The 23,604-nt window shown below is 36.3% G+C and overlaps 2 protein-coding genes across 8 annotated transcripts in view; both read left to right on the top strand.

Annotated features, from left to right (window-relative positions):
- LOC143667399 (phospholipid-transporting ATPase ABCA3-like) overlaps positions 1 to 23,604 on the top strand; it is a 324,917-nt gene that overhangs the window by 270,595 nt on the left and 30,718 nt on the right. For all 7 annotated transcript variants that reach the window (XM_077141587.1, XM_077141586.1, XM_077141582.1 and 4 more), the window contains 3 exons: positions 7,395 to 7,582; positions 8,051 to 8,221; positions 8,593 to 8,783. In XM_077141587.1, the coding sequence (XP_076997702.1) occupies positions 7,395 to 7,582; positions 8,051 to 8,221; positions 8,593 to 8,783 (550 nt within the window). The remainder of the gene's footprint in view (positions 1 to 7,394; positions 7,583 to 8,050; positions 8,222 to 8,592; positions 8,784 to 23,604) is intronic.
- LOC143667798 (tRNA-queuosine alpha-mannosyltransferase-like) lies at positions 14,001 to 16,459 on the top strand. The gene is given in 2 exon segments (XM_077142376.1): positions 14,001 to 14,638; positions 14,925 to 16,459. Coding segments are annotated over 2 exon segments (1,032 nt in total). The 3' UTR covers positions 15,319 to 16,459.

Raw genomic sequence — 23,604 nt, 5'->3', positions numbered from 1 at the left:
GTGATCAGTTTTTTGGATTTTTATCAGTCTGATAGGTTTTTTAAATGATATTTCATTATAGTTTTACTAAATTTTTCTCTCGTTATGAGTAAGGTTGCATAACTTTTGACATGTTCAAGAATCATTTGCATTTCCTTTCCTGTGAATAATGTATTCATATCCTTTACAGTTTTTAACTGTTGATATTTTTCTTTATTAACTTCTGGGACTCTCATATGTTAATATCTATAATGTAAGTTTCAGATATTTTGTGTATCTGTCTTTTGATTTTGCTCATATTATTTTTGCCCTGCAGAAACTTTTAAGTAGGTAGATATATCAATCTTCTCTTTTATGCCACTTGATTCCAAGTCATTATAATAAAGCTCACCAGCCAAAAATCACTAGAAACACACCTGTAGTTAAACAAATTTAGTTTTATTTAGTTTTCTGCAGCATGGGTGAATGCACATCAGAGGAACAACTAGCCGTCTTGGTAAGAGAAAATTGGGAAGGGTTTATTACAGGCTTTGCGGTTGTGCTGGATATTGGACGTTGAAACCAGTTCTGATTTGAATGTTGTCAGGAAGTAGGGGCAATTTGGTGTTTGTGGGTATTTTTATCTAGGAGGCAGGAAGATTAAATAAAGGCTAGGGATGTCATTGGAAAAATAAAAGTAGTAGTCATTTGTGTTAGTCAGTGAAGAGAGTTTAGTCAGTGAAGAGAGTTTTTGCAATTCTATCTCATTTCAGATATACAAAGAGGCCTTATCTCTTTCCTGTCTCACTATAGTCAAGGAACGGCCTTATCTAATTTTTGCTTACAAGCTATGACAATTGTTGATGTTCAATCTAGGCCATTATATGTTCAATATAGATTTCTTGCTAAATGAGTCATGTTAAATTAACCGTCAATTTTCAATTTTGAGAATTTTTAAGAGAAATGGGAGTTAAATTTTATAAAATGCTTTTTCATCATTGATGGAGAAAATTTCATAATATTTTCTCCAATTTATCTATTGATGGAATGAATGCATATATATATGCATATATATTCTATATGCATATATAGAATATTTTTTTCTAATTTTAAGCCATCCTTGCATAATGTAATAAACTCCACTTGCTCATAAGGCATTATTCTTTTAAGGGGGCTTCTGGATTTCTATTCAGCTTTTAGTTTTAGCATTTTGCATCAATACTCAGAAGTGAGATTGAACTTTGTTTTCAATTTTTTGTGGGTTTTGCTCAATTTTCTTAATTTTTCTATGAAATTTTCCCTTAATTTTTCTATTATCTTATTTAAACACCACTATTGTTATATGTTCTTTAAAAAGTTGATAGAATACCCCCTGTTCTAGTTTGCTAGCTTCAAAATGCAATATACCAGAAACAGAATGACTTTTAAAAAGGGGAATTTAGTAAGTTGCTAGTTTACAGTTCTAAGGCCGTGATAACATCCCAATTAAAGCAAGGCTATAAAAATGTCCACGTTAAGGCACCAACAAGAGGTTACCTTCACTCAAGAAAGGCTAATGAAGTTCAGGATTTCTCTCTCAACTGGAAAGGCACAAGGCAAACATGGTGACTTCTGCTAGCTTTCTCTCCAGGTTCTTGTTTCATGAAGCTCTCCTGGGGGCATTTTCCTTCATCTCCAAAGTTCTTTGACTGTGTGGGCTCTCTTGGTTCTCTTCACTCTCTGGCAGCTCTCAAAAGGGACTCGCTCCAAAATCCTTCATCTTTTAAAGGATTCCAGTAAACTAATCAAGACCCACCTAGAATGGGTGGAGTTACATGTCCCTCTAATGAAATGTTAATACCCACAATTTGGGTGAGTCACATCTCCGTGGAGATAACCTAATCAAGTTTCCAACCTACAGTACTGAATAGGAATTAAAAGATCCACAAGGTGGATCAGGATTAAAACATGGCTTTTCTAGGGTACCTAATCCTTTCAAACCAGCACACCCCCTATAAAGCCATTGGGGATTGGTGCTTTATTTTATTTTATTTTTATTTTCATTGATGTATATATCTTTGTTTCTTTCTCTATTTCTTCTGTGGAAACTGTGACTCTTAGTTTTCTATTTCTCCTGAAGTTAGTCTTAGTTTTAATCTGTTGAATGTTTTTCTCTTTATATTTCCTGTAATTTCTGCCTTAGGAAAGTTACTTCTTTTTCATTTGGTACAAATATATTCATAACTTTTCTATTTCTGTAGCAAATGGTACCTTTCAAGATCAGTGCCCTTTTTGTCATTCTCAATGCTTTTACGTTTGAATTCTATTTTGTCTTATATTCAAGTTGGGACCCTTGCTTTCTTCTTTTTGCATTTTGCTTTAAACATTTCTGAATCATTGTATTTGAGGGGCATCTTGAAGTTAGTATGGATATGGGTTTTAATTAGGATTACAATTTGAAAATCTTTTTTAATAATAGGGGATTTGATACTTTTATATTTATTAATATATTTTATCAATAAAAGTTTTTATTCCCCTTTTACTTCTGATATTTAGAAAGGTTTGTATTGTTCTATTGGAATAATTTATATTTACCCATTTATATACCTCATGTCTTTGAAATGTATTTAGCCTTCTTTAAAGTCCAACATGTGGCAAGTAATTCTAAGTAAATATTACTGATCTTTGTGAACAAGTATCATTCTTTAGTTGTTGTGTACAGTATTCTATATATTTCTTCAGGTGAAACATATCAATTGTTTAATAGTCCACAGCATTACTATTTTTTTAGCCTCCTTGTTCTGTCACACTGAGAGAAGGATGTTAAAATTAGCCACTCTGATTATGAATTTCTGTTTCTCCTTGAATCTCCATCCCCCCCCCCCTTTTATTTTCCTGTATAGATTTTGTGGCACTATTCATAAATTCCTAAAATTTTAAACTATTTCTTCCTTATGAAAATTTATTGTTATAATTATCCAAGTGACACTCTCTTCTAACTCTAGGAATGATATTTGCTTTAAATTTTTTCTTTGATATTACTATAGCTACCTAAGCTCTTTTGATTAGTATACGTACAGTAAATCTTTTTCTCTCCATTTGCTTTCAGATTTTCCCTATGTTTTCAAGAGGATATAGTTGAAAATTTTTTTGTCTTTGTTTCTGTTTTCATTCAACTGGTCAATCTTTGTCTTTTAACTAAAACATTGAAGTCACTTATATTTTAAATAATTACTCCTACACATAGGTTTAAATCCATCAACTTGATTTGTATATTATATTTTCCCACGTTTTTGTTTCTCTGTTTGTTTTTTCTTGCCTTGGTTTGGATTAATTGAGCATTTTTAATTATCACATTTTTCTGCTTTATTTTTGAAATTTATATACTTTTTCTATCTTTCAGAGGTTACCCTAGAAATTATAATAGTCTTAGTTATCAAAAGTCAAAATTAATTACCCTCTTTAACTCCTAGACTATACAAATTTGAACACTTTAACTTCTTTTACTACCCTTCTGTGCTGGTTTGAAAGGATGTATGTCCCCTAGAAAAGCCATGTTTTAATCTAAATCCCATTTCGTAAAGGCAGAATAATCCCTGTTCAATACTGTATGTAATTAGATCATCTCCCTGGAGATGTAACCCAATCAAGAGTGGTTGTTAACTGGATTAGGCGAGATGTGTCTCCACTCATTTGGGTGGGTCTTGATTAGTTTCTGGAGTCCTATAAAAGAAGAAACATTTTGGAGAAGAGATTCGGAGAGAGTAGAGAATGTTTCAGCAGCACGAAGGAGAGAGTCCATGAGCCAGCAACCTCTGGAGATGAAGAAGGAAAACGTCTCGCGGGGAGCTTCATGAAACCGGAAGCCAGGAGAGAAAGCTAGCAGATGACGCCGTGTTTGCCATGTGCCCTTTCAGCTGAGAGAGAAGCCCTGACTGTGTTTGCCATGTGCCTTCTCACTTGAGAGAGAAACCCTGAACTTCATCGGACTTCTTGAACCAAGGTATGTTTCCCTAGATGGATACCTTTGATTGTACATTTCTATAGACTTGTTTTAATTGGGACATTTTCTCAGCCTTAGAACTGAAACTAGCAACTTATTAAATTCCCCATTTTAAAAACCGTTCTGTTTCTGGTATATTGCATTCTGGCAGCTAGCAAGCTAGAACACCTTGCAATTTATATGTGGTCATTGTCATGCATTTTAATACTATTTTTGTTATTGAGTTGAACAATCTCTTTATATATTCTGGATACTAGACCTTTATCTGATATGTCATTTCCAAATATTATCTCCCATTGTGTAGGCTGTCTTTCTACTTTCTTGATGAAGTTCTTTGATGCACAAAAGTGTTTAATTTTGAGGAGCTCCCATTTATTTATTTATTTCTTCAGTGCTCTTGCTTTAGGTTTAAGGTCCATAAAACCACCTCCAGTTGTAAGATTCATAAGATATCTCCCTACATTTTCCTCTAACTGTTTTATGGTCTTAGACCTAATGTTTAGATCTTTGATCCATTTGGAGTTAACTTTTGTATAAGGTGTGAGATGTGGGTCTTCTTTCATTCTTTTACATATGGATATCCAGTTCTCTAGGCACCATTTATTGAAGAGACTGTTCTGTCCCAGGTGAGTTGGCTTGACTGCCTTATCAAAGATCAAATGTCCATAGATGAGAGGGTCTATATCTGAGCACTCTATTCGATTCCATTGGTCAATATATCTATCTTTATACCAATACCATGCTGTTTTGACCACTGTGGCTTCATAATATGCCTTAAAGTCCAGCATCGCAAAAATTCTAGCAAATCGTATCCAACAACACATTAAAAGAATTATACATCATGACCAAGTAGGATTCATCCCAGGAATACTATTTTTAAAATATATTTATATTTTTATTAAAGAAGTCATAGGCTTACAAAAAAATTATACAAAAAATACAGAATTCTCATGTATCCCCTCCCCACACACACACATACACAATTTTCCCTATTATTAACACTTTGCATTAGTGTGGTATCTTTTTTACAATTGAGGAAACATTATAACTATATTATTAACTGTACTCCATAGTTTACAGTAGGGGTCTTTATTTATATTGTACAATTTTATGGTTTTTAAAGTTTTATTCTAGTAACATATATATAACCTGCAATTTCCTTTTTAAACCACGCTCTAAAACGTAATTAAGTGGAGTAAATTACATTCACAGTGTTCTGCTACCATCACCACCATCCATTTCCAAAACCCTTCCATCACGCCAAACAGAAACTCTGTAATCAATTAAGCCTGTCTTCCCATTTTCCACCCCTTTCCTGGCCCCTATAACCAGTAACCTAGTTTCTGACTATGAATTTGCTTATTTATTTTTATTTTTAAATTCTGTTTAATATTATTATTCCTTACAGAGTCAATGTGCGTTAACATTTACCCACATGTTTACCACTTTTTTTATTTTCCATTCCTTCTTGCATTTCAAACCTTTAGTCTTGGAAAGGTTTTCTTGTTCTTGATATGAATATCCTTTAGGATTATTTTCAGTGAGGATGTGCTGGTATTATAAAACTCAGATTATGTTTTTCTTAAAGTTTTTATTTAGCCCCCGTTCTCTTTGTTAACAGCTTTGTTAAGGTATAATTGAAATACAATAACTGCACATATTTAAATTGTATAACTTGAAAACTTTCCACATATATATACAACTGTGAAACCATTGCTGCAATATAGTGAATCTTTCAAACACTGCAAACAGTTTTTGTGTGTCTCTTTGTAATCACTTCCTCCTGCTCCTCCTCACTCCTTCCTCCTCAGGAGTCACTGATAGGTTTTCTGCTTCTATAGATTAATTTTAATTGTATAATGTTTTATATAAATAGAGTCATATAAAATATATTCTTATTATCTAGCTCTTTCACTCAGCACAATTAAAGATTCTTCCATGATACATGTATCAACAGTTCTTTGTTTTGATCAGTTGCATTCCATTGTATGAATATACCATGACTTATTTATCTGTTCAGTTGTTAAAAGACATTTGGGGTCTCTCCATTTGGGGCTATTAAAATAAAGTTGCTTTTACTATTAAAGGATATTTTTGAAGGGCATAAAATTTTATACTAAAGATATTCCACTGCCTTCTGTCTTCCATAGTTTCTAATTAGAACTCAACAGAATTTTGACTTTTTGTCCTCATAGATATGTGTTGTTTCTATCTGGATGCATTCAAAATATTCTCTTTTTCTTAGGTTTTCAGCAGTTTGACTGTGATGTCTTTAAGCAAAATTTGTTCATTTCTTTATCCCATTTTCCTGGGGATTCAGTGAGAGTTATAAATCTGTAAATTTATACTTTTCACCAAATGTGGTAAATTTTCATCAAATATCTTTATGTTCCTCAATTCTTGCACTACTCTCCTTTTAGGAGTCCATCTTTGGATATGCTAAATGCTTTGATCTTGTATCACACACATCACTGTGAATCCATTCATTTTTTTCTGCCTGTAAACATTTTTTTAGATTGAATAATTTCTGTTGTTCTATCTTCAAGTTTACTGAATCTTTCTTCTCTCATCTCCAATCTTCTGTTAAGCCTACCCAGTGAATTTTTCATTTCAGATAGTATAATTTTCACCACTAGAATTTCCATTTGATTTTTTAATTTTGTTTCTGTTTTTCTTCTGAGATTTTCTAACTCTATCTTCTTTTTCTCATTGTAAGCATATTTTCCTTACTTTCTTAAGCATAGTTATAAGAGTTTCTATAAAATTATTTTCTGTTCATTCCAAATTTTGGTCATTTGGGGGTCCCTCTTCATTGACTGTCTTGTCTTTGGAACATGGGTAATATTCAGCTGTTTCTTCATTTGTCAGTTGATTTGGGATTATATCCTAAATATTGTGAATATTAGATTGTAGAGAGTTTAGACTTCTTCTAAAATCCTTCAAAAATTTCTGAATATTTTTAAAAGGCATTTAAGATAACTGACCTCATACTACAAACTCTGTCTACTCTATAATAGGGATAAGGTGAAATTTTGGTGTACTTATTTTAGACTTAACTAGGCTAAATGTAAACAAATAAACACAGTGCAGTTCATATTTGTTATCTGCGGGGATTGGATCAATACAAGCTACTTGGCCCTTACTGAAAGTAGAATCCTAAACATTATTTTAATTAATGTCATAGATTGTTTCTTTTCTAATGATACCTTATAAGAAACTTCATCTAACAAAAAGCCTATCTTGGACACATAGTAGTGCACAATTAATATGTGTTGATAAGTCCATTTTACTCTATTTTATTATGGTGGGCTCCAGCTGCAAATTTCCTGTAGACTTGAAAAGAAGAAAGTCTCAATAGTAAATCTATGGGTATCAACCTTAGCAGCATATGAACTGTATGGTCAATGGAATGGTTGACTCGAGTCTATTGCTTATGATCACCCTCTTGATTCAGGTTAGGTCGAGAATTGGCTATTGTCCTCAATCTGACTCCACGCTGAGCCACATGACAGGTCGGGAATTGATGATCATGTATGCCAGGCTGTGGGGGATCCCCGAGCCAAACATTTATAAGTATGTGGAAGCCTTTTTGTGCTCAATGCGCCTGGGACCCTATGCTGACAAGTTTATCTACACCTACAGGTGAGACATTATGCTGCCACAATCATTAAGCCCCTACTTGTGTTTCCACTGTTTGGAATGAAGGCCTGAAAACAACTTGAGCCCCTCTCACACACAGGAGCAATGGCTGTGAGATAAATTGTGGAATGTCCTGCCAGTTTTCAGATTTAAGATTCAGAAATAAGGCATATCTCAGAAGTGTGAGGCCAACTTTTACAGAAATTAACAATAGCCTTGGAATTTTAAAAAAGAGCAGTTATTCCTTTCTCCTTATGGTTCTTTGTCTCCCTAAATAAAAAGTATGCCACCAGTAGTAATGCTGAAATAAATTACAAGAAGAGTCATTTTGAAATGAAATTAATTAATATATACTTGGACTTAGACCTGCTCCTTTGTTATTCATATCAAATCAGCATTCTGGATGTCGGAGCTAATTCTTTCCCACGTATTAATGGGAATCTTATTCTCCCATTTTCTCTTTCTGTAAAGTGGTGGAAATAGACGTAAACTGAGTACTGCTATTGCCCTAATGGGAAATCCCTCAGTCGTCATCCTGGATGAGCCATCTACTGGCATGGATCCAGTAGCCCAGCGCCTGCTCTGGGACATAATTACACGGACCTGCAAAGCTGGAAAAGCTATCATCATAACTTCCCACAGGTATAGCCCATTTGGAGGCTTAATTGGGAGTTACGGGGGTTACAATAGGAGGGAATTAGGAGTCAAGAGTACGCTTCAGTGAACTTGCCTAAGTATATGAATTACCCAGGAGGTACTGTAGTTAGAGTACAAAGAGGGAAAATATGAAGATTAAAAGATACAAAGTATAGGGGCTGTTCCTCTTGTGTATTTAGGCATCAATTTCTTTGAATTTTTAAATCTTCTCTTCCAAATTTAACCTTAATGATAATCATCTGAAATATCAGTCCCTCTCACTGCAAAGATAACCTTATAATCATGCCTCTATTTAAACTACACAGTTTGCTCTCTAAAAATGAGACTCTCCAGCCGTATTTCCCTTGTCTCCCTAGTGTGGAGGAATGTGAGGCCCTCTGCACCAGGCTGGCCATCATAGCAAAGGGGAAGTTGAAGTGCCTAGGCAGCCCTCAGCACCTCAAGAAAAAGTTTGGTAATATACACAGTTTGACAGCCAAGCTTAAGGTTGGTAATTATGAAGATAAAATGGAAGAATTCAAAGAATTCATCACAAAAAATTTCCCAGGTAATGTAAGTAGAGCTGACTTGTGACAATTGTTCTAACATTTATTTGTTGTTCTGCTGTATGTCCTCAATAATTAACTTTTTTTATGAGTTACTAATGTTCATTGAGTTTTCATATTGTGCTCCTTCTGCAATAATTTTTTTCTATGAACTTCTTATCCCTGATTATGCTAAGAAGCTCTTATAAAATGGCAGAGACTTTTGTCACTCTCTTTGCCAAATAATCATATGTGTTCATCTAGAATTATATTATTGAGGATAAGTTTTTATTGTTTATACATCCATTTTTTTAAAGTTTCCCCTCTTTTTTAGCATGTGTCCTATGCCTTTTGCTGTTCCCTCAGTCAGGCAGTGATTATAAAATGCAAATTCAATAATCTCCCTGTACTCCTTTCAAGGGAAAAATCTGGAAGTGTGAAACATAAAGATGAATCATCCTGCTTCTACATACTAAATTCAGTGGGCACCTCTTTGTGGACAAGGCACAATAACACAGCCATTTACAGCTAGCTTCTATTTCTTTCTGTTCCCACTACTTTATCCTAATCGTTATATGGAGATATGGCAAACCTTTCATAGTTTTGGCTTGCTTCATCTCCACTTTGAACGATCACTCCATCAACAGTGTAGAAGCCAGATTGTCAGGGTATAATAAGATTGAAAGCATGGAGAGTATAACCAATGCTTAAAGCAGTAAATGGAATCAGCCTACACTAAAGAAGTGACAGCAGGAATGAAGAGGAGGAAATGATAGAGAATGTGTGTGTGTGTGTGTGTGTGTGTGTGTGTATGATGGGCAATTAAGAAGAACCATTTTGTGGAAAAGATAGTGAATTCGGTGTTAACCATATTAACTATTACCTATGAGATACACAGATGGATATGTTCATTATGCGGTTGAATATTCATTTAATCATTCATTCATTTAATATTTATCAAGTACTTATTAGGTATGCATGGTCAAAGATCCTGAATTAACCACACAGAAAACCATATTTACTATGAGTCAACCCACTGTCCTGCTCAATCTGAAAGGGAGAGAAGATGCAAAAAACTGAAAACAGACTTATCCTGAGGAAAGTGAACACAATTGCTGGTTGTGAATGTATCTGTTAAAGTATATCCAAGTATAAAGTTGACTATTTACCGGTTGTTTCCCCACAGTATCCTTGAGCAAATAGCTGTTTCAGTTACACCTTCCCTATTTGAAGTGACAGAACAGAAAGGAGCCACAAAGGACTTAAGTATAAGTATTATCCAGAAAGGGAAGAAAGATAAAAATTTTAAAAGTAAAAGGTTCAGGCGTTATCAAGAAATTGAAAAGACAACCAAGAGTGTGATGGTTAGATTCTGGTGTCAACTTGGCCAAATGATTACAGCCAGTTGTCTGGTCAGGCAAGCACTTGCCTGACCATTACTGCAAGGATATTTCCTGGCTGGAAAAGCTGGTGTATTAAGTCAACAGTCAGTTGATTCCAGCTGTGGCTGACTACATCTGCAATCAACTAAGGCATGTCTCCCACAATGAGAAAACCCAATTACTTGAAGCCTTTTAAGAAAGAAGAGAGAATCTGTCATTGTTTCTTCAGCCAGTGAGCCTCTCCTGTAGAGTTTGTCCAGACCCTTCATTAGAGCCTCTAGTTTTATAGCCTGCCCTCTTCCATTCCCACGGTTGTTTGAGACACCTTTATAAATTTCATATTTGCAGATTTCACCTGTTGGTTCGGTTTCTTTAGAAAACCTTGGCTAACACAGAGAGAATGGGAGAAAATATTTGGAAACCATATGTCTAATAAGGGCATACTATCAGAATATAAAGAATTCCTACAACTCAACAACAAAAAAGACAAGCATTCAAATTTTAAAATGGGCAAAGGACATGAATAGACATTTCTCCAAGGAAGATATACAATAAGCACATGAAAAGATACCCAGACTTGTTAGCCATTATGGAAATGCATATCAAAAACCAAGAGATATCTCCTCATACCAACTAGAATGGCTAGTATTTTAAAAATGGAAAATGATAAGTGCTGATCAGGACGCATATAAATAGTAACCATCATTCATTGTGGGCAGAAAAGTAAAATGGTGTGACTGCTGTGGAAAACAATTTGGCAGTTTTAAAAAATTTAAACAGAACTATCATGTGATCCAGCAATCCCACTTCTAGATATACATGCAAAAGAATTTAAAGCAGAAACTCAGATAGATATTTGTATACCACTGCTCATAGCAGCATTATTCACAATAGCCAAAAGGTAGAAGCAACACCATTGTTCAACAGAAGAATGGATAAATAAAATATGTATACAATGAAATTTCACTCAGCCTTAAAAAGGAATGTCATTCTGAAACATTCCACTACATGGATAAACCTTCATGTTGAGTGAAATACACTAGACACAAAGGGATAGATATTGTATGATTCCATTTATGCAAAATAACTAGAATATTCAAATTAATAGACACAGAAAGTAGAGTACAAGTTACCAGAGGCAGTCAGGGAAGGAGAAGGAGAATTTAATTCACAATGGATATAGAGTTTATGTTTGGGATAACAGGAAAGTTCTGGTAAGGGATTGAGGTGGAGTGGTACAGCATTATGAATGTGAATAATCTTACTGAATGGTAGAGTTGGGGGGAGTTGAGATGGAAAAGTTCATATTGTATGTATGTTTCCATGATTAAACAAAAAGCAACTAAATAGACAATAACAACTAATGCAATACATGATCCTGGACTAGATCTAGTAATGGGGGAGAAAAGGCTCAAAAGGACATTATTTGGACATAGAAAAAATTGGAATGTAGACTGAAAGCTTTAAATCAATGTTGGAAATTCTTAAACTTGATAATGGTCCATATCCTTGTTCTTAGGAAGTGCAGATAGAACTGTTCTTCCAGGTAGGCATGATGTGTACATCCTACTCTCAAATGTTTGGAATTCTGGTAGAAAGAAAGAGAGAGAGAGAGAATGATACAGAAAAATGGCAAAATGTTCAAATTGATGGATCTAGTTATTTGTGGAAAGGTGGTATGTTGAAGTTCTCTATATGGGTTTTGTATTGTTTTACAACTGCCCTGTGAGCTTGCAATTATTTCAAAATAAGAAGTTTTTTCCCAAAATATGAAAGGTAACTTAAATATACATTTCAGTCAAAGATTAACTCTAAGATCAGAAGAAAAATTTAAGGAATCCTAAATCTAATCTCAGATAATTTAAGAGATAATGCATTATTTTTTACAGACCACAAAGTGAGGTTTTTTGTTTCTCACAGCAGGGCAGAATATATACTTGGAAAGGTCCTTCTGTTAAAATAAAAATACCACTGCTGGAAATGTTGAAACAAAATTGCCTTTTAATCCTTTGCTGGGACCTATAGGGAAAGTGAGATAAAATTCAAAGAACCAAAACAGAAAAGAAAATATTATTAAGCTAAAAGCTGACAGTGAGCAAGAACACAATGTAAACACTCATTTATCCTAAAATTAATTCTGATACTGGTAGTGAGATAAGAGATGAAACTTTGGGCTCATTCCAAGGAAATGGCTTATCCTGAGATTCTCTCATTAATTAAGGACCTTCAAAACTGAACTAACAAATATTTAAGACCCAGAATGGTAGCATCCATTAACACGGAACAGAGGCAAACATAGATCCTCTTAGAAGGAAAGTGTCCCCAATTTAGGACCTTATGATTACCACAAATTAAAATCACACATTGTAAGATCATAATTAAAAGCCAACAATCACAGAAAGAAATAGGGCACAATAAATGAGATTAAGCAGAGATATAAGCAGTTTAGACTCCAATATTTAAATCAACAGTATGGAATATGGAATATAAAATAACTTTAGTACTTCTGCTTCCAGAATGGCAATATGAGAAGCTCTGCAGATCTGCTCCCCAGTGAAACTTGTGAAATTATTTTTTTTTAAATCTCTGAAAATGGTCCTAGGGACATACAGCAAATGAAAAAGCATTTTCAAAATCTACTACAACTTGATAAGAACAGCAAGATTGTTTGGCATTGAACCATGACTCACTCTTTACCTCTTCCCTCCCAGCCCAGGGTGATAAAACTTCCACTACAAGCAGGTGCAGCCAACATAGACCCCCTCTCTCCCCCAGCTGCCAGTAGAAGGCTGTGGTATTTTCCAGGGTGAGGCAAATGTTTATGGCCGCCTAATTTTTTGGTCTCCCCAGATTTCTCTTTCTCTCTGGCTCTGTGGCTCTTTCTCTCACACACACACACCCACAGAGAATAAATTCAATTGTAAAAGTAAAAATCCATGGAGAACATCTTATAACCAACATTAGTTGTCAAAGTATCCCAGATGCCAGAACACAAGAGATGGGCCCAAACTACTCAAAGCAACAAAACTTATGCCCAATCAACAATTATGCAAGACACAGCCAAGGAAAGAAAGAGGGAAGTTTTGATATTCCTAACAGCTAGGGAACCTAAAAATTACCAAGAAATATGCAACCCAAAAGGAAAAGATATGTGGGCAAGTGGATGTGAAATCAACTATCATAACTGGAAGAAGTCTTGACTTCCCAAGCTCCAGTATGCCACTGAATGTAAAAAGACTGAAGAAACCACGTTGATGCAGAAAGGAAAAGAAAGTGATATACCTCCTAAGCTATTGAGTCTCTCAGAATTATCCCACCAAAATTCCCTTCAAGAAAGAATCCTACTCTGGAGAAAAACTGCTAGAAGCAAAACAGGGTCACTGGGGATAAAGGAGAGAGAATTTCAGGCACTGGTGAAGAGAGAGTTTTATCACCCAGCCCAGGGTGATAGGAGAAAGGAGACAGATATCAGAAAATAACTACAGAGATGGCTACTTTGAGAGTATTAATAATTATTAATAATTCACTGACGTAATAGAATAGACAGCCCTGGAGCTATAAACCTAGGGAAGTTATCTTGGTCAACTCCTGCTCCCTACACAGAGAACTCCTAAAATACGGAAAAATAGATGTCATTTAAATATGAGTTACATAAAAGTTTGCAATTGGACCCCAGAGAAAGGTATTAAGACAAGAGATTAGGAGAATAATAAGCCTATAAAAAACGAAGTCCCAATAGAAGAAAATGGGGGGGGGGGGGAAGCGGTTGAAAACGAATACTGAGTGTTCTAAAATGAGCTAAAGCAATGAAAAATGATAGAAGCTATGAAACAAAAACATAAATCAAAATGAGTAAAGATGGTCTGGAGGCCGCGGCGGCCGCAGGCCGGGAGGGGCGGTGGCCGCGGCCGCTGGGGGAGGGGCGCGGCGTCAGCGCATCGCCGGCTGGGCCGCGCCGGTGGCCAGGAGGGAGAGACGAGGAGGAGGAGGATCCTCTTTGCAAGCTCAGTGCTTAACCTGACTGAACTGATTGCCCTTCGGCCTGACCTTGGAAAACTGAAAAAGATTCTGTACTTCCATGAGAACCAATTGATATATCCTGTTAAGAAATGTCAGGAGAGGGATTTCCAATATGGATACAACCAAATTCTTTCATGCCTGGTGGCTGATGTGGTGGTATTTAACTCGATGTTTAATATGGAGTCATTTCTCACTTCTATTGGGAAATTCATGAAGTTGATTCCTGATCACAGACCCAAGGATCTGGAAAGCATCATCAGACCCAAGTGCCAAGTTATTTACTTTCCCATCAGGTTTCCTGATGTGAGCAGATTTCACAAAAGCAGACTTGGATCAGAGAAAGAGGCTTAGCAAGGTTTCTAATAAAGGGAACATGATAAAGATCCAGAGAGTTTTTTTAAGGCATTAATGCATCTTAAGGACTTAGCACTCAATTTCTATGTTTCTGTCCTTGGAGAAACCTTCCAAGATGTCCCAGAAAATTCAGCACAGCTCTGAAGGCAAGATCCTTTATCCATCTTACCAGGGGGAAGGCCATGAAGATAATATGTTCCAGAATACAACTCCCAAAACAATTCTCATGAAATTGTTCTTAACGTTTAACTGTGTTCAGTGCTTCTGAAAAATGTCAGACTGATGGCGTTGAGAATGAAAGTTGTACCAACTGACAAGTCAGTTTCTTGATGTTCATTTTGTGAACTTCATTAATTGAAAATTATTGCAGAAAATAAGGCTTTACAGTTTATATTATTATGTCTTAAAAGATATATTTTCAGAGGCCAAAAAGGCATTGGGATCGTCTGCCTTACACTGGGGCTACTTACCCAGCAAAGATGACTATTTCCAAGTACTGTGCATGGCTGATGTTGTCATCTCAACAGCTAAACATGAATTCTTTGGAGTGGCAATGTTGGAAGCTGTGTATTGCGGTTGTTACCCACTTTGTCCCAAAGACTTGGTTTATCCTGAAATATTTCCAGCTGAATATCTGTATTCTACACCTGAACAGCTTTCAAAAAGGCTCCAGAATTTCTGCAAGAGACCAGATATTATAAGAAAACATCTCTATAAGGGTGAGATGGCTCTGTTTTCTTGGGCAGCACAACATGGTAAATTCAGGTCTCTGCTTACAACAGAACCTAGGGAAGATTTGTGACAGATGGGGCTAAGTCACAAACTTGCAGCCTAAGGCAGAATCTGTAGAACTTTCCAGAGTGTACCCATATTTACCTGATCAGAGAGAAAAGAAAATCTGCAGAGGAAGCTGAGCCTGGCTGCTTGTCATAGCTGACACAGAGCCATCTGCCACAAACCTGTGGCGGCTTCAGATCTCCAATCCCTGCCACCACCCCAACTCAAATTAAATACAGATTCCTAGAGACGTTATGATGGTTACACATGTCCTCGGCATCACATGTAGGAGACTGTTCAAAAAAAATATGTGGCCTGTTGTATAACTGCACTCATGTATCCCATATGTGGTGCCACATTGAATTTCCGGTTGAATCTGTTTTTATCCTTTGTACTGGATGACATGGTGCCTGAATTCTTTCTTTTCGCCGACATGATGGCAGCCAAACTGCAGCTTCAAATGCTCACACTTGGCTGGGTTTCTACCTAGGTTGCCAGGTTATCATCGGAGCCTTCTTGTGTCCTCAAAGGGCCACAGGGTCTGAAAGGAGGATCAGAAGGCTACCAGACTAATTGGGCAGCCATTTCAGGACTGTTTGTGGGCAAAGGGCTGCTTTAGCACTTTTCTTTTAGCAAATTAATGACTCTCTGGCACAGGAGTTTTTAAGTGAAGGTATTAATAAGGGGTCTGGCAGGTATTCCCATGAGTCACAGAGTTACATTTGCATTTAATTAGTCTTAAAGAAAGTTGCAAGATAAACAGCTGTAATTCGGACAAACATGGAAATACACAAAGTGGGGCCATCTCACTCATAAAGTGAAAGCAGAGATACTTGTTTTAATTTTTCTCTAAAAATAGAGAAATCAAAATAGGTCAAAAAAACCAGCAATTTTGATATGAATATTCCCCCCCCCCCAAAAAAATCTTGGCATCCAGCTACAAATGCAATCTTTTCAAGATAAATCACTTATGATTCCAATAGTCAAGCTGCTGTATTTGTTGATATAAAGATGTTTTGAACGGTTAGATTGCAAAATAAATTTTTAATAAGTGCCCACTGCAATTTTTAATTAGCATATCACATTTATATATAAGTGTGTACATCTATCTGTATGTTTCTCGCCAAACACTTCCTTGTGTCAAAGACAACGAATACAATTGTTTCTTTCTCGTATGAATAAGGATTTGTTTTGCAAATGTTTGTAAGATATTATGACATTTCCAAGATTTTCTTTGCATTCTGGAAAGAAGGAGGTAAACATTTGTAGTCATTAAGGTAAAGTCTGTTGATAAACCATCTTCTGTTTACTGACAGGTAAATTGTAACTTTCCTAGCTTTTGAAATGCATAACTTCTTTATACTGCAGAGAAAGAAGCAGCCAGGGAGAAATGGCTATACAATGGCCAAACCTGGCCCTCTGGATTCTAAAATGACCCAGTAGTCTAGCAGGTATCTGAGATAGAGAAGATAATGTTTCAGAAATCCACTAAAGACTATTTGACAGGAAGCAAATTTGTAAGCAGGAAACAGATCAAGGTCAGGGAGCCAGGTACAGCCCCCAAGATAGAGAAGTCTTATGCATCAGGAAAGCAGTTCAGAATGCTTAAGGCCTGTGACTTTAAAAGCAGTTATAGTAAAAGACAGAACTCAATAAACTCTATCTTTAGAGAGGAACTCCTTGCCCTAACCATGATGTATGATGGGACACCACAGCACTGGCTTCTAATCAGAGCTTGAGGGGACATCTCTAAACAAATTACATGTTCACCCATAAAACACAGGCCTCGGAGCATTTCTGAAGTCCCTTCCAGTCTGAGACTTTGGAGCTTGGAAGCTGACAGGTATATCCTTTTTAAGAACAAAACTAGTTATACATATGAATATGAGTTTCTCATACAGGTCTCCTGGGGAGGGTTTATTGTCTAATGAGATGAACTATACCAGTTAATTTGCTTCAGTCAGAAAGGTGCCATGTCATAGATGTTTCTCAAAATAATAATATAATCTCATAGCCAAGAGACGGTGCTTACCACTATACTATTTTACCCTGAAAATAATGGACTCATTTTATAGTGGATAAGATACCATATTCCCAACAAGTATCCTTACATGTTTTCTCACTAATTGATGGGGACAAAAGCATTTAATGCTTTTCATATAGCACACCCAAATCATTTTAATATTTTCCTGATTTTAACAAATATAATATTGAAAGTTACCTGTATATGTTTTTCCCCTACAACCATAATCTCAAATCAAACTTTGACTTTAGCTGTACCAAACATTCCTTCCAGGATCAAAAACTTATCACGTCTTGGTATTAAATGTGCACATAGGCAATAAAAAAAGTTTTATAGAAAAAAAAATGAGTAAAGATATTATATAATCTTCAAATAGAAATACTTTCACATCTTTTTCCAATATTTAGGCCTCTGATTGTTTTCTCTTGTCTAATTCCAGTGACAATGGAATTGTCTAATTCCATTCCACTAAAATATTAAATCATAGGGAAATTAGTGAGCACTCTTTGTTTCTGGATTATTGGAAATGTCTCTATTGCTTCTCCCATTAAGTAAGACACTAACTGAGTTACACATAAATTTTAATCATGTTGCATTAGCTAGGATTCTCTAGAGAAATAGAATCAGCAGGAGATATCCATAGATATAAAATTCATAAAAGTGTCTCACATAACTATGGGAATGTAGAGTCCAAGGTCTGTAGGGCAGGCTGCAAGCTGGTAACGCTGATGAAGGTCCTCAACAAACTCTCAGGAGAGGCTTGCTGGGCAGCCGTGGGAATGGAAGAATCTAAAACCCATAGGGCAGGCTGTGAAACTGGTGACTCCAATGAAGGGTCGGGATGAATTCCACAGGAGAAGCTCGCCAGCTGAAGCAGGAAGCATGACTGTCTCTTCTGCATCCTCCTTAAAAGACTTCTGGTGATTAGATTAAGCATCACTCATTGCAGAAGACACTCCCCTTAGCTGATTACACATGCAATCAGCTGTGGATGCAGCCAACGTAATCATAATTTAAGTCCATGAAATGTCATCATAGCAATAGACAGGCCAGCGCTTGCCCAACCAGATGACCAGGCACCACCATCTGGCCAAGTTGACACACAAACCTGACCAGAACACATGTTAAGGAAGTATTCTTCAATTCCTGTTCTATTGAGTGTTTTCATGAGGAATGTGTATTTACTGTTTAAGGGCTTTTCAGCATCTATGGTCAACGTCTATGGAGGTAATTATGTGATTTTTCTCCTTAAATCAATTAATATGACGAATTCTAATTATTTCCTAATGTGAAATCACCCTTGCACTACAGGAATAAATCCCATGTGGTATGGTATGTTATTTTCATCATGCTCTATGGTATTCTGTTCATCAGTATTTTATTGAGGATCTTTGCCTTGATTATCATAAATGATATTGGCCTCTGGTTTTCTTTTTGTGATATCTTTAACAATTTAACTATCCATGTTATATAGGCTTATTAAAAGAAGTTGAAGTATTCCTTCACTTTCTAGATTGTGAACAAATTACTTAACATTGCAATTATCTTTCAAAATATGGTAGAGTTTACTTTGGGAAATCATCTGGTCCTAGTGCTTTTATCTGGTCAATAATGGTACAATGTATTTTCCTATGAAAAGATACATTTTATTAATATTTTCAAATGTATTTGCATAAATGTGTGCAAAGAAGTCTCTCTTGAATTTTGGAATTCCTACCCCCTTCCCAGCATTTCTCATTTGTGTTCTTCCCATTCTGTCTCTTGATTAGGTAGCTTAGCTACATGTTTCTCTATTTTGTTATTTTTTCCAAGTAAAAAGAAAAGATGTATTTTTACTTATTTATTCTACTTGAGTGTTTTTCTACTTCATTTTTTGCCCTTTATTATTTCACTCCTTCTTCTGCCTATTGGTTTATTTTGCTGTTAATTTTCTAAGATTTTGAGTACAAAATTTAATTTGCTTTTTTTTGTTTTCATTGATAGTATTATATAAGGTAATGAATTTTCCTCTGATAATTGTTTTAAATGTATCTCACTTGTTTTGGTTTGCAAAAGCTGCCAAAATGCAATATACCAGAAATGGGTTGGCTTTTAACAATGGGGATATATTAAGTTACGATTCTAATGCCATGGAAATGGCCAAATTAAGGCATCAACAAGAAGATACCTTTGCTGAAGAAAGGCCAGTGGTATCCAGGGTTTTCTGTCACATGGAAATGTCTGCTGGTCCTTCTCTCCAAAATGTCTCTAAGATTCTGTGTGTCCTTGCTTGTTTCTCCCTGTAGTTTCTGTCTCTCTCTGTGCATCCTTCCTTGGTTTCATCTCTCTGATCTGTTTTCTATCTTTATTCTCTTCATAGAAGACTCTAATAAAAGGATTAAGACCCACTTGAATTGGGTGGGTCACATCTCCATAGAAACAGCCTAATAAAAAGATCCTACCCACAACAGGTCTGCCCCCACAAGGATGGATTAAAAGAACATAGATGTTTTATGTTCTGGTTTGCATGGAATATCTTTTTCCAACATTTTACTTTCAACCTATTTGTGTTTTTGGATATAAGGTGAATCTCTTGTAAAAAGTATATATTTGCATCAGACTTTTTTATGCATTCTGCTAATCTGGGTCTTTTGATTGAGGAGTTTAGTCCATTCACATTCATTACTATTACTGTAAAGGCAATACTTACTTCAACCATATTATCCTTTGGTTTTTATATGTTGTGCTGCCATGGTTTACAAATACCAAACATGTTGGGACAGCCTTTTAAATGGAAAAAGATCTTGATAGAGAAGGCCTAGAATACTTTGGAGAGACTGTTGGTAGAAATGTGAACTCTAAAGATATCTTTGATGAGGCCTTAGACAGAAATGATGAACATGTTGTTGCAAACTGGAAGGAAGGTGATCTTTGTGGATGGAAGGCAGAATCTGAGAGTGGTGAACTTGGATATTTAGCAGAAAAAATTTCAAAACTAAATGTGGAAAATGCAGTCTGACTGCTCCTTCCAGATTTTAGTAAAATGAGAGAGGGAAGAGATAAGTTGAGAACAGAACTTTTAGGTACAAAGAAAACAGAAATTGATGCTCTGGAAAGTTCTGGGCCTCCACAAAGGGAAATCCCAGTGGTTAGTACACCACATGAGGATTTAACTAAAGATGGAACCAGTTAGCCATTTCAGAAAAAGCCAGGGTTTGAGGTGGAGTTATCCAGAAAGGATTTGTGGAAAATCCTATTGTCTGATATGCAGGGTTATGATCCCTGCATACTGCATAGAAAACCCACAAGGCTATTGTGGGTATCTGTATAAACAGAATGACTGTCAGTCTGGACAAAAAGGGACAGGAAAGGGGCAACTTGAAGGAAAAATTAATTCAGAGGCAAAACCATGGAAACTAAGGTCTGGAGACAGGAAATCTTAGGCCAGGAGAGCAGACACGACTATACACGTGGAGTTTGTCCCAGAAGCAGAGAAGTTGCAGGCCTCAGAGGGGCGATCACCCCATTGTTCTGAAAGGGTTAAGCATGTGCCCCAGATATGGCAGAGAGCCCACATGCTGCCCCAATATTTGGAGAGGATGGAGCCAAGAAAAAGGTGGTTCCCCCAACAAGCCCCAATCTTGCAACCACCACTCCTGCATTTGCAGAGCAGGGCTGCTATGTAGGCCCTTGGAAAGGATGAAACTGTCATTTTCTAAAGCTGCAAAGATGAATAACTCTCAGATTTTGAAATCCAATGGAGTTTGCCCTGCAAGTTTTTTGAACCATTTGGGTCTGATGACCCCGTTTGCCTTTCTATTTCTCCCTGTGGCAATAGAAACATGTGTCCTTTGACTCCCTCCTTTGTATATTGACAGCAGATAACTTGTTCTGTTTCACAGGTCCAGAGTCAGAGGAGAATTTTTTGCCTCAGAACAGACCATGCCTGTAATTAACTTTGATGAGATTTTGTATTTTTTTCCTTTGTATGGCATTTTATTGCTAATGAAATGGTTTAAGGCTTTTGTGATATTGTGATGGAGTGAATGTACATTGTATGTGGAAAGAACATGTCTTTTTGGGGGTTCCATAGGGTGGAATGTGCCGGTTTGAAACTATTATGTACCCCAGAAAAAAAAAGCCATGTTTTAATCCTGATCCAATCTTGTAGGGAAAGCCATTCTTTTAATCCTGAATCAATACTGTATGGTGGAAACTTTCTATTAGATTATCTCCATGGAGATGTGCTCTCAATTGTGGGTGTGCCCTTTTAATTAGATGGAGGTGGGACTCCACCCACTCAAGGTTGGTCTTGATTAGTTTACTAGAGTCCTGTAAAAGGAGAAACATTTTGGAGAAACTTCATGTGCAGACGCTTGGAGAACAATTGCTTTAGAGCTGACAGAGACATGGCTGTTTGGAGATGTTTAGAGTGCCAACAGAGAAAGCAGATGCCCAGACATGGGCAGAGCCCAGCATACATTGCCATGTACCTTCCCATGAGATGCTAAGAAAGCCAGAACAAAGAGTGTGTCCTGGAGGAACTAAGCGAAGGCCCACATTTGCTTAGAGAGGAAACCACAGGCTTCAGAAGGTGAAGCAACAAACTGGGGACAAGGACCAGCAGATGCTGACCACACACCTTCCCAGATTGGCCTTCCTTGAGTCAAGATGTCTTTCTCTGGATGCCTTAGTTTGGACATATTTATGGCCTTAGAACTATGAACTTGTAACTTATTAAATTCCTTTTATAAAAGCCTCTCCATTTCTGGTGTTTTTTGTTCTGGCCACTTTAGCAAACCAATACTTGTCATATATTTCTTTTTCTTTCTATCCTTTTAGTTACTGTTACTGATAATCTTCATTTCTTCATTCTACTCCAAGCCTCTTTCTCCGTAAAGAACTCCCTTTTATTTCTTGTAGGGCAGCTCTTTTGTTGATGAACTCTCTCAGTTTTTGTTTATCTGTGATTATTTTAAGCCCCCTCTCATTTTTTAAGGACAGTTTTGCCAGATAAAGAATTGTAGGCTGGCAGTTTATTACAAAGTATTTAGTACCTTAAATATATCATACCTGTGCCTTCTCACCTCTATGGTTTCTGATGAGAAATCAGCACTTAATCTTATTGCTGTTCCCTTGTATGTAAGAAATTACTCTCCTATTATTACTTTCAGGATTTTCTCTTTATCCTTGGCATTTGACATTCTGATTAGTATGTGTCTCAGAGTAGGTCAATTAGGATTTATTCTGTTTAGAGTATGTTGCACTTCTTGGACATGTATATTTATATCTTTCATAAGAGTTGGAATTTTTGGCCATTATTTCCTGAAATATTCTTTCTGCTCCCTTTTCATTCTCTTCTCTTTCTAGGATACTCATGACACATATGTTTTTGTACTTTGTACTGTCATTCAGGTCTCTGAGACCCTGCTCAATTTTTTCCATTCTTTACTCTATCTGTTCTTCTGTCCATAAGATTTTGATGTCCCTGTCTTACCAGTTCACTGATTCTTTCTTCTGTCTATTCAGATCAGCTGTTGTTTGCCTCTAGTGTATTTTTAATCTCTTCTATTTCGCTTTCCATCATTTCTGTTTCTCTTTATACTTTCAAATTATTCTTTATGCTTACCCAGTGTCTTCTTAATATCCCTTATCTCTTTTCTATTTTATCCTTCATCTCCTAGAATTTATTTTGGAGATTTTTTTAAACTTTTTCGATTAGTTCAAAATTCTGTGTCTCCTCTGGAGTTTTGTTTCCTTGACTTTTAATATTTTGCTGATGTCTAGACATCTAATTATCTTGATGAATTTACTCTCTCTTGCCTAGGGTTTTATTGTTTATTGGCTATGTGTTGTCTCTTCTATGACACTTGGTTCAACTTATTCTGGAACTTTAGAAAAGTCCATGTTTAACTGATGATTTTTTCAGCTCTTCGTCTGTTTTTTTTACCCTGGATATATGGTAAAGGCTGCACTGTTTGTACAATTGTTTTTTTTAAGGCTGCACTGTTTGTACAATAGTTTCACCTCCAGGAGATACCTTCCTTTCCTCTGTTCCTTCTCAAGGAATATTGATCTGTGCTGTTTGATTTTGTATTGCCTCTAGAGTACTTTTACACTCTTTTCATAATTTCTAGCTGCTTTTGCCTGGAAGGCAAATTCTGAGAGGAGGGTGACCCTGAAAAAGGTTTCAAGTTCATATCTCCCAGCCAAAACAAGGCCAAGGACCCACAAAGAGCTCACAGACTGGCTCCCAAGTACCCTGGAGAGGGGATCAGAAGGGACACCAAAAGCCTCCTTGATAGATTC

Source organism: Tamandua tetradactyla, chromosome 23, assembly GCF_023851605.1.
Source record: "Tamandua tetradactyla isolate mTamTet1 chromosome 23, mTamTet1.pri, whole genome shotgun sequence".
Classification (NCBI taxonomy): domain Eukaryota; kingdom Metazoa; phylum Chordata; class Mammalia; order Pilosa; family Myrmecophagidae; genus Tamandua; species Tamandua tetradactyla.
The sequence above is the reverse complement of the archived record's forward strand: the minus strand, read 5'-3'. Positions and strand labels throughout refer to the sequence as shown.